This window comes from Alligator mississippiensis, chromosome 1 (assembly GCF_030867095.1).
Source record: "Alligator mississippiensis isolate rAllMis1 chromosome 1, rAllMis1, whole genome shotgun sequence".
NCBI classification, from domain to species: Eukaryota; Metazoa; Chordata; order Crocodylia; family Alligatoridae; genus Alligator; species Alligator mississippiensis.
Window position 1 is genome coordinate 107,296,270 of NC_081824.1, and position 12,487 is coordinate 107,308,756.

General features: G+C 45.3%; 1 protein-coding gene across 1 annotated transcript in view; it reads right to left on the reverse strand.

Moving 5' to 3' along the window:
• LOC102575231 (triadin) overlaps positions 1-12,487 on the reverse strand; it is a 191,077-nt gene that overhangs the window by 74,005 nt on the left and 104,585 nt on the right. Inside the window, exon 20 of the mRNA XM_059724101.1 lies at positions 1,441-1,470. Coding sequence (XP_059580084.1) covers positions 1,441-1,470 — 30 coding nt within the window. The remainder of the gene's footprint in view (positions 1-1,440; positions 1,471-12,487) is intronic.

Sequence of the window (12,487 nt, forward strand, 5' to 3'; positions counted from 1 at the left end):
GGGAGTGACCTCCTAACAGGTCCACAGAGTCGCAGATCCCTTGCTTGCTCTTTTTTGTCCCTGTGACACGGTAAAATAACTAAGGGAGGGAGGGGACAGGGGCAGCTGTCCTGGGTGCTGTCTCTGTGAGGGATGAAGGGGGTTATGAAAATATCTACAACAGCAGCAGCATCTTATCATGCTACTGTGATCAGTACCATGGTAGCCAGTGATGCCCTAGGCCTTGCATAGCTGCCCAGGACACAGAGCTGCCTGGCTACACCTCTGCCATGATAGTTATATTTGAGGCTGCCAGCGGTAACTAGGAGGAAGGGAGAGAGCCATACTGAACTAGATCCATAGCCTGGTGGTTAGGTAACTGTTCTGGGAATTGGAGAACTACTGGTGTGAATCGTCTCAGGGAAGGGTGATTGTAGAATGCAAGGCTTCCACTTCTTGTGCAAGTAACTCTTGCCTCTAAGTATTAGACTAAAGGTAGGCACCATCAGCAACAGTCACTTGGCACTGTCTGGCAGTGGCTAAAGAATTAGGGACTTTGGTGGAGTTGTTTTACCTCTCAGACCAATTTGGATTGCAACAGAGCTTAAGTGGGGCTAAAAAACTCAGATGGCTGGCTGAATTGCTTCTAAGCATAGAGGTTTATTGAAACCTAAATCCCAAATAACTCACATGCCATCTGTAGAATTATTCTGAGCTTATCTTGGGGGAAGAACATTGAATATGATCCCAAGGATTTTTAACTTGAATAATTTTTCCCCCAATAATATAAATACTGAAAATTTTGTGGAACCAGATAGATGAAACAAAATGCTAATGCAGAAGTCCAAAGCTATATTTCACTCCAAAGGTTCTGTTTGAAATTAACCTGAGGATAATGCTGCATGCAATAACTTGTCAAATCATCTGAGAGGTGGGACTCATAGATAACTATTATTGTAACATGATATTTCCTGGTCCAATCCAGTGTGAATCTTTCCATTGACTTTTATGGGTGACTTTGAGTCATGCCCTTACTGCTTGAATACTGTATTATGATTTCTACAAAGGCATATATTTGTGCATGCAGATCCAAAAAGGGGAAAATGAAACTTATCTAAGAAAGCACATTCTGAAAAGAACTAACAGTCAAGTCAGCACACACAGGGGATTGAAAGTTTTGTTCTCTTTGACACATTGTACCATGGTAACAAGAGCCTTTCATTTTCATCCCAGTCAGAAGGATTATAGTGTGTGATATTGGGCTATGTTGGCCTGTAGTAAAAAGGAACCCACAGTACTGGAAATCACAACTGCGCTATCACAGTAGGACTAGATAAAGTTGTCTGATGGAAGCACATGAAGTGGTGTGTCATGACAATTGTATCACTGAATGAAAGAAACATTTCTCACAGTAGTCAAAACCTGAAATATACTTCAGTCAAGTGAAAATAATTGTTTTACCTTTCTTTTCTCCCTCTTTTTTTGGCATAACTGAAAGAAAAAAGAAAAATACTTTTTTTCCCCATATATGAAGTTAACTGTAAATAATACCAATAATAATGCTTTACTTTTACACTCTACAATCAGAGGACTTCTCCAGACTATATAAACTTTAAATCATTTAATGCCAAATAAAACACGCTTTATATCCATTTTGCAGAAACAGAGGAAGAGAAATGAAGGCCTTGCCTGAAGTCTCACAACAAATGGAACTAAAAATGAGCTTTTTAGATTCTCATCTACAGCTTTAATCCCCAAATGATCTTTGCTGTCTTTCATTTATACTCCAAGATAGAGGCACACAATGCACTTTCCAAAATAGTAATTTAACAGGATGGCAAAATGGAAAGAAGAGACAAAAAAGAGGGGGGAGGGTCTTTGAAGCACCATATAGTTTAGAAAATACTGTGCTTTGGACAGTAACTTAAAACAAATTTAAGTTGTTCCACTACACACAGTGGCCCCTAAGAACACTACACACAGGTGTTCTTAGGGGCCAAAATTATGGCAACAATTCGGGTTTAAGATGATTAAACGCACAAAAATGCATTCATGTTTGGCTTTCCGAAAGACCACTAATGGTGTGTCTGTGCAATTCTGAATTAGCCAGCTCAAGTAGTGGAAGCACTGTAGACATAACAGCAGAGTGCTTCACCTGGGCACATAAGTCCTGCTTCTCAGGCAACTAAGACATTATACCGCTTCAGATAGCTGAACTAGCTAGTTTTTAACTAGTCTGGCTCTCTGCAGGCACATTTACACACACATTAACACAGCTTTTCTAATGCTCGTTAAATTTAGTACCTCCAGGCTCCTATACACAAGCACAGAGGCTCCTGCAACATGCTGGAATTCCAGCACATCAGAGCAGACTCAATTAACTGATTAATCAGCAGACTCGATTAATCAAGTCTGCTGGAGTGTGGCAATTGCTGCGCTCCAGCAGCCTCCTGCATCTTGTATACCAATGTCCCTGCACTTAAAAATGGTGGTGGGGGCACTTTAAATAAAGCACATTTGACAAGCTTTAGTTCAAGCACCCCTGTTCCCATTTTTAAGCACCGCGACACTGGCACAGGAGATGTGGTGGCGCTTTAATTAGAGCAGCTTTCGGAGCTGGATACAGTACTCCAACTGCGGCCTGACCAGTGCCGCCGAGAGGGGAAGGATCACCTCCTTGGACCACTGAATATGTCAGTGGCATTTTGCACATGAATTCCAGCCGCTGTAGCACATTCAGTGGTGTAATGTGCCTTAAATGACTTTGGGCTGCAGCAAACTAAAACACCTCTGAGGAGTTATAGTTTTCTGCCCTACAGCTACAGAGCAAAGCACCAGGCTCTCTGTGGCTCAGGGGATATGCAGACAGCCTGACTGCAGCCTGGGAAGGCAGTCTTCACTGAAGGGAAAAAAAAGCACTGATCCTGATAATTTTTTTTCTTCCTTGGAACCTACCTGCCTGCCTGCATGAGCTGTGCAGGGACTCATTTCTTCCTTCCACAGCTGCGGTGCCCTCAGGACCTCCTGAGCCAGGTGCCTGCTGGTAGGTGCCACCTGGGGGAGAGGCTGCTGCTGCTATGGAGGGAAGCACTACCCCCTACCACCCCTAGCCCAGGGACCACTCAGCCCACCATCAGGTCACCCTCCCCTCCCCGCCACTGGAGAGGCAGGTAAGACATGGGTGTACATGACACAGGGGTTTACTTCACCCTAAATTAAAGTAGTGTTTAAAAAAAAAACACTTCATCTACATACATCCATAATTACAAAACCTGTTGTAAGACTTTTAGGCCAGGTCCTAAAAGGGACTTCCATACATAAAGTGGGATTAAGAAGTCATTCAGGTGCCTAAGTCATTAACTGCATAAGAAAAAACCCTTGTTTGGTTGCTGCCTACTCCTGAAAGCTCCTAAACTGCATAGGAACCTTCCTTTCTTACTTTTCTTCAGCCTCCCAGAGTTGTGGCTCTGTGTATTTTAAGAATTACCCCAGTCTTGACAGAGCTGAGCAGTTTAGTGCCTAGCATATGCCTAAACCCAGTTATGATACAGAAGTCTGTGTCCCTAAGATGTCCCACAGATGTCTGTGTCCCTAAGATCTCATGAGGTACTTCAAGTCGACTACTGCTGCCTCAGATCAAATGCTGTTACTTAAACTTATAATGACAATGAAAAGCTGAAAAAGTGGACAAAAATATCATTTGCAATGCTTTTCAGAAGCTGAGCAATGTACTTGTATACAAAATTAAGCAAAAACATAAACAGACCCAAGGAGCTTGGTCTACAACTGATAAAGCCTACATTACCTTTCCAGAGTAAACATTGGTAATAAATCTTCTCTGGGCATGAAATAAGGGCAAGGGAAGAACATTAAATATAGCAAAATGATGACCCGGTGAATGTGAAACCTTTATCAGGGACGTTGCTGACTGTATTCGTTCTTCCTAGACAAGATCATTCTGAGGAAGATAAACTGAGAGCCACTTAACTGAATAGGCCTAGCAGATCAGTCCTTCAAAGAGGACTAGGTAAAATTAAGTAAAATCATTGGTAAGTTATCCTTAACCTTAATAACTCTAGCTAGACACCAACCTGTCATTCCCTTACTAAAGCTTTGCTACAGGCTTATCATTACTCTGTGGAGGGAAATATCAAACATTACAATACATTATGAGTGTGATAGAAAAGATGCATATCTTATTTTCCTATTCTTCACAATCACCATGAATCAAAAGGCATTTTTACACAAGCTCTAGAGGTGTGGGGGAGGGTGCTTTAATTAGAGTGGTTCTGAGAGCCACTGTAATTAAAGCGCCTATAGCATCTCGAGTATCAGCATCCCTGTGCTTCAAAACGGTGGCAGGGGTGTTTTAACTAAAGCTCAGTGAAGAAGCTTTAGCTGAAGTGCCCCTGCTGCCATTTTGAGGTATGGGGTCACTGATACATGAGATGGAAATGCTAGCTGGAGCATGCTTATTAGCACACTCCAGCAGACTCAATTAACTGAGTGTCTGCTCTGAAGCACTGTAATTACAGTGCATTGGAGCAGCCTCCCTACATGTCTACAGGCATCCAAAGCTTTCATACAGAGTATGAAGCATTCAAAATTAGGGAACCTAGGGCCACTGTCCTGTAGATTTTAGACTCAAGGTTGGGGTGGACCATCTTTTGGAATTTTGTTTAAAAAAAGCCCCCTTCTTTGTATCAGGGAAAATACCAGTTCATTGACAATGAAACTTCTCATGGGAATGTAACATTTCTTTATACTGTTTAAATCTGGTGGAAGAGGTAGACCATAGAAACACCAACGGACCTGCAGATAAGGTACTCACCTGGCTTATGGGAGACTGGGCTTGTCAAACCAGCATACTCCCCTTTCTAGGCAGTGGCTACCTCTTACAATTAGTATTGCTGAGTAACTATGCTATATAGCCTAGAATGTCATGCAAAAATGTCTACACTATTTCCAGTTTGGGAGGTAGCCTGTGGCCTGTAGTATTGCCTATTTAAGGATGCTGCTGCCTGGAAGGGTAAATTTGAATTAGATATGCCCTAAGATTCTAGTCACTGCTCTAACTGATGACTTGATTTTGGGACTCCCACGTACTCTGACAGTACTCAGAGGGGACCTAGTGGCTGTCTATAAACTTACCAGGGGGGACCAGAGGGGAATGGGTGAGACCCTGTTCCCCTGAGCACCTCCTGGAGTAACAAGGAATAACGGCCACAAGTTGATTGAGAGTATGTTCAGGTTTGACATCAGGAAGCACTACTTCACAGTCAAGGTGGCCAGGATCTGGAACCAGGTTCCAAGGCAAGTGGTGCTGGCTACTACCTTAGGGGTCTTTAAAAGGAGGCTCAATAACTACCTAAATGGGGTCATATGAGCTTAACTTAGTGGGGGCCATATGACCCTAGTAGTCATTCCTGCCCAGGGCAAGGGATCAGACTTGGTGATCTGCTCAGGTCCCCTCCGACCCTACATCTATGAACCTATGAATCTATGAATACTCAGCTTTTGGCTGTTCCCTCTCTCTCTCTCTCTTTTTTTCAGGTGGAGGAAAGGGATGAAGAAATGGGTATCTTCAAACATCTCTTTATTAATTATATTTGGTTCTTAGCTTCCTGAACCAATGAGTTTAATTTGCATTTTGTCTCAAAAAAAGTATTTATTTTTATTCCTTTTGAAGTCCCTGCCTTTTAGTTCCTTTGGATATTTCCTTGTTGTCATGTATGTGGCACAGGCAGACAACATAAATTATTTTCTTTTAAATACTCTTATAATGTCCACTCTTCTTGTCTCCTTTACAAGATAATCTTTTTTCTTCCTGTGAATGTAAGCATTTTTTAGGTTTTTGACCATTCTTGTCATTCTTTTTTTAAACCTAGTATAGTGCTGAAACATCTTTTATGAGAAAGTGTTAACATCTTACAATATTCTACATACAGCTACACCCCTGATTTATATAAAGACATGAAAGTTCTTTGTACAATATTAATTGTTCTTTATTAGTATTATCTTAATACTTGGCTAGTATTCTTAACTACAGCTGCACATTAACTTGTGGACTATATTGGCATGGCTATAGAGATACTTAGACTGAGATCTTAGGCTGAGATGTCTTGACATGATTAAATTTGAACCCTGAAAGATGTATGAGAATTTTAGTGTTTTCCTTCCAATATGCACTATATTCAAATTTATTTATACTAAATTTCACTGGTCATAGTAGTCTTGCTTATTAATTCAGATTGTTTCAATTTCTCTGAAGTCCTTCAGGCCTCTCTAGTCCTGACTAACTGAAAATAACTTTGTGAATCTGCAAGTTTAACTTCATTACTATTTGCTACCTTTCCTGATTAATAAGTAAATTAAAATACGACCTACCACAACATTATGAGACCACAATGAAAATTGATCATTTAAACCTACTTTTTGTTTCTATCTCCTTGACAGTTTTGGATCTACAACAATAATTTGACTTTCACCCCATGATTATTTATCTTCATTAGCAGCTTCAAGGGCAGGACATTATCCAGTAACCTTTTGGAAGTCTAAATGCATTATGTCAAACTAAATGCACTATGTCTTTTTTCTACCTTGGAGAACACGTAACACCAGCAGAGTCTCCCTATACCTGAGGAAGGGTGTTTGTGTCCAAAAGCTGGCAAAGAATGTTTTTCCATCTATTTAGTTGGTCTAATAAAAGATATCACATCTACCCAAAGACCCTTGCCTGTTTATGTCAAACTATTCTCCTATCTCCACACTCCACTTGATACCAGCTGCCAGGTAGACATTGAACCATTTGCTACTACCCACTGAGGCTGAGAATCCATCAAGTTTTCTATCCACCTTACAGTCCATTCATCCAACTTTGACTTCCTTAGCTTGCTTGCAAGAATGTTGCAGGAGACCATATCAAAACCTTGCCAAAATCAAGGTAGATCATGTCCAATATTTGTCCCAGATCCACAGAGACAGTCATCTCATCATAGAAGGCAATCAGGTTGATCAGGCATGACTTGCCCTTGATGAATCCATTCTCACTGTTCCTAATCACCTTCTCCTCCAAGTCCTTAGAAATAAATTCCTTGAAGGCCTGCTCCATGATTTTTCCAGGGACTGAGGTGAGGCTGACGGACTGAGGTGAGGCTGCCATTCCTGGAAATCACAACTGCCAACTCCCTCAGCACCAGTGGGTGCATTGCATCCAGGTCCATGGAGCTGTACACATCCAGATATTTAATTTAGTACATAACCTGTTCTTTTGCCACTGTCAGCTGCTTACATACTCCCCAAACTGTGCTGCCAGGTGCAGTAGTCTGGAAGCTGACCTTGCCTGTGCAGACTGAGATAAAAAAGGGACTGAGTACTTCAGCCTTTTCCACATCATCTGCCACTAGGTTCCTTCCCCCTTTCAGTAAGGGACCTAAACTTTCCCTGATATTCCCCTTGTAGAAACCCTTCCTGTTACCCTTCACATCCCTTGCTAGCAGCAACTCCAGCTGCACTTTGGTCTTCCTGATTTCATCCCTCCATGCCCGAGCAATGCTCTTATACTCCTCCCTACTCATTGTCCAAATTTCCACTTCTTTAAGCTTCCGTTTTGTGTTTTAGCTCACTGAAGAGTTCCCTGATAAGCAAAGCTGATCTTCTGCCATACTTGCTAGTCATCCTGCACATCAGGATGGTTTGTTCCTGTACCCTGAGTAAGGTTTATTTCAAGTACAACCAGCTCTCCTGGACTTCTTTCCCCTTCAGACTGGCCTCCCAGGGAATCCTGCCCATCAGTTCCCTGAGTGAGTCAACATCTGCTTTTCTTACTCTGCTGCTTGCCTTCCTTCCTTTCCCCTGAACTCAGTCATCTCATGGTCACTGCTGCCCAAGTTGCCATCCACTTCTATGTTCCCTACCAATTCTTCCCTGTTTATGAGCAGAACATGGCCCCTAGTTGGTTTTGCCAACACTTGCACCAGAAGGTGGTCCCCAACACCCTCCAGAAATGTCCTGGATTGCCTGTGCTCTGCTGTATTATCCTCTTGAAATATGTCAGGGTGACTGAATTCTCCCATGAGAACCAGGGCCTGTGATCAGGAAACTTCCACTAGCTATTTAAAGAAAACCTCATCCACTTCATCCTCCTGGTCTGGTGGTCTACAGCAGACACCCACCACAACATCACCCTTGTTGTTTGCCCCCCTGACCCTAACCCAGAGACTTTCAACAGGACAATCTCCACTTTCACACTGGAGCTATGAGCAATCATAGATTCATAGATGCTAGGGTCGGAAGGGACCTCAATAGATCATCGAGTCCGACCCCCTGCATAGGCAGGAAAGAGTGCTGGGTTCAGATGACCACAGCTAGATGCGTATCTAACCTCCTCTTGAAGACCCCCAGGGTAGGGGAGAGCACCACCTCCCTTGGGAGCCCATTCCAGACCTTGGCCACTCTAACTGTGAAGAAGTTCTTCCTAATGTCTAGTCTAAATCTGCTCTCTGCTAGCTTGTGGCCATTATTTCTTGTAACCCCTAGGGGCACCTTGGTGAATAAAACCTCACCAATTCCCTTCTGTGCCCCCGTGATGAACTTATAGGCAGCCACAAAGTCGCCTCTCAACCTTCTCTTGCGGAGGCTGAAGAGGTCCAGGTGCCCCAGTCTCTCCTCATAGGGCTTGGCCTGTAAGCCCTTAACCATACGAGTGGCCCTTCTCTGGACCCTCTCCAGGTTATCCACATCCCTCTTGAATTGCGGCGCCCAAAATTGCACGCAGTACTCCAACTGCAGTCTGACCAGCGCCCGATAGAGGGGAAGTATCACCTCCTTGGATCTGTTCGTCATGCATCTGCTGATGCACGATAAAGTGCCATTAGCTTTTCTGATGGCTTCATCACACTGCCGACTCATGTTCATCTTGGAGTCCACTAGGACTCCAAGATCCCTTTCCGCTTCCGTTCCACCAAGCAGGTCATTTCCTAGGCAGTAAGTATGCTGGACATTTTTCCTCCCTAGGTGCAGCACTTTACATTTCTCCTTGTTGAACTGCATTCTGTTGTTTTCCGCCCATATGTCCAACCTGTCCAGGTCTGCTTGTAGTTGTTCCCTGCCCTTCGGCGTGTCCGCTTCTCCCCACAGTTTTGTGTCATCTGCAAATTTGGACAGAGTACACTTCACTCCCTCGTCCAAGTCGCTGATGAAGATACTGAAGAGTATCGGTCCAAGGACCGAGCCCTGCGGGACCCCACTGCCCACACACTTCCAGGTTGATACCGACCCATCCACTACGACTCTCTGGGTGCGACCCTCTAGCCAATTCGCCACCCACCAGACTGTGCAGTCATCTAAGTCACAGCCTCTTAACTTGTTTACCAGTATGGGGTAGGATACCGTATCGAAGGCCTTCCTGAAGTCTAAGTATACGACATCAACCCCTACTCCTGCGTCCAGGCGTTTTGTAACCTGGTCATTAAAATAGACTAGATTAGTCAGGCATGATCTACCTGCTACGAACCCATGCCGGTTTCCCCTCAGCATAATTTGTCCTGCCGGGCTCTCGCAAATGTGAGCCTTGATAATTTTTTCGAAGACTTTGCCTAGGATGGCAAAGGTGAGACTGACTGGCCTATAGTTGCCTGGGTCCTCCTTCCTCCCCTTCTTGAAAATGGGGACCACATTGGCCCTTTTCCAGTCCTCCGGGACCTGGCCCGTGTGCCACGAGTGTTCAAATATTCCCGCCAGTGGCTGTGCAGTGACGTTGGCCAATGCCTTCAGTACCCTCGGATGGAGCTCATCCGGGCCTGCCAACTTAAAGGCATCCAGTTCCTCCAAGTGACTCTGCACCATCTCAGGGTCTACGCATGGCAGTTTGGTGCCTTGCTGCTGCCTCTCTACAACCCCAGTGAGAGCCTTGTCTTGCCCCTCACTTAGGAACACTGAGGCAAAGAACTCATTGAGGAGTTCAGCCTTGTCCCCCCTGTCCATCACCAATTGCTTCTGCCCATTTAGTAGGGGTCCTATTCCACCCTGGGCCTTCCTTTTACTCCCTATATATCTAAAAAACAATTTTTTGTTATCCTTTACTTGGGATGCCATCCTCAGCTCCATGGTAGCTTTGGCCCATCTAACTGCCTCCCTACAAGTGCGAGCAGAGGAGGTATACTCCTCTTTGGTAATCTCTCCCCATTTCCACTTTTTATATGCTCCCCTTTTAGTCCGCAGGCTGCCCTGGATTTCTCTGGTCAGCCAAGGAAGCATCCTGGCCCCTTTGCCTCTTTTTCCTTGCATTGGGATTGTCTCCCTCTGTGCCAAGGATCGTTTCCTTAAGGCACAGCCACCCTTCCTGGGCTCCCATCTCTTCAAAACTCCTACTCTTCAGTGCATCCTTGACTAATTGCCTGAGTTCATTGAAATCAGCTTTCCTAAAGTCTAGCACTTTCACCCTACTAGTTACCTTACCCACTTATGGTGAATTCTATTATTTGGTGATCACTGTCCCCCAGGTGACTACCAATCTGTAGGTCCCCTACCATATCATTCCCCGTTGCCAATACCAGGTCCAGTAAGGCATTCCCCCTAGTGGGACTGTGTACCTCCTGTGTCAGGTGGAGGTCCTGTACACAGGATAGGAACATGCGTGAACGGTGGGACTTTGCTGTCTGTGTCTCCCAGCAGATGTCTGGGTAGTTTAGGTCCCCCATGACTACCGCCTCCTTAGTTTTTATGGTTTTATGGTCTCTGAGAGCTGCCTCAGGAGCCCCGAATCTAGTTCTTCCCCTTGGTGTGGGGGTCTGTAGCAGACCCCTACCACCAAATCCCTTTCTCCTTGCCCCCCATGTAACTTAACCCACAATCCTTCTACTTTTTCCTCCTTCGATTCTGTCTTGATGAGGGTCGAAGTATATTGCTCATTGACATAGAGCGCAACCCCTCCCCCTTTCTTCCCCACCCTGTCCCTTCTGTACAGCCTATAACCCTCAATATGTACCGCCCAGTCGTGGGAAGAATCCCACTAGGTTTCAGATAGCCCTACTAAGTCATAGTTGTTTTCTGCAAGCAGGAGTGCTAGTTCATCCTGCTTGTTCCCCATGCTCCTAGCATTAGTATATAGGCACTTGAGTCCTAATCATGCAGGTCTTTTACATAACGTGCAATTCCTCCTCCTCTTCTCCCCTTGCCTATCCTTCCTGAACAGTTTATACCCATCTGTGGCAGAGCACCTTTGCTGTCTGCCACTTTAAGGGCCAGAACAGGCATTGGGGCAGCCAGCAGATGTGTCAAGGTAATAAAGTAGTCACATGACCACAGGAAGGCTCTGGGATTGGAGGAGGGGGCTGAGCATCCTCCATTTTAGATCCAGGCCCTCAGAGCTGAGGCAGCAGTCTGCTGCAAGCAGATGAAAGATACCACCCAGCTAAGCAGCTGCTCAGGAGCTATGGGGATTGATAGGAGGTTTCTAGTCCTGGGGAATGATGGAAAACTACACCCTACAAGGGTAAGATGGTGTGTTGGGTCTGCCTGTGGTGGGGTGGTCCCCAGGAAATGCCACACCACTTGCCTCCCTAGTGGAAGGCAAGTAAGGAGTGCCTTATAGTCCCAGCCCCCACATCCTGGTGAGTTACCTGGTAGTAGGCACAGGCAGGGGCCTGAGAAGGTGGACCCATGTGAGAGGGAGTGGGTGAGCAGTGCAAGAGCCTAGACAAAACCCTTAACTGGTCATGCTGGGGCCAGGACCAGGATGGTCAAAAGGGTTACAGTAATCACCACGAGGGATGCTCTGAGCCAGGGGGCCTGTGGTTCTGGCTGGCCTGGAGGTGGGCCAGAGCCTGTGTGGCCAAAGGTCCCAGAGGGGAGCCATGCCCAAGAGGAAAAGAGGTCTAGGGAGCTGACAATCCTGAATGATGGTGGGGATTGAGTCCGCCTGATTAGGAAGGATCTAGTCAGGGTCCGAACATCAGACTTTGGGGCCCAGTGTGGGGCTGAAGCCACATAGTGGATGCCATCTGTGAGGCATGGGACACAGTATAGGGTAGGTCAAAGCCATGTGTAATGCCCTAGACATTGGGGCATAAATGGGCAGCCTCTCACATTTTACATCAAGTTTATTGTAAATCATGGCAGGTGAGACAGGGAAGACTGCCGTAGACAGAGGGGCGGGCCGGTATAGTGACTGGCCATGAGTTAGCTCTTTTGTCGTGTGAGCTATCCTACCAAGTGTTCCAGTCATGTGAGCTATCCTACCAAGTCTGTTATTCCAATCACATCATAGTTTCATGACTGTGTGAGGACTTCCAAGTCTTCCTGCTTGTTTCCCAGGCTCTGTATTCATGTACAGAAACCTAAGGTAACTAGCCAATTGCCCTGTTTTCTTGGGAAGAATAGGAAGGCCTTCCCTTTTGCCCCTTCCTGCTTGTGCTTCTACTTCACCCACTTCCCCACTTACCATGGGGCTTTGGTCTCTATTCCAGTGAACATAGTTTAAAGACCTCCTCACCAGGTTAGTGAGCCT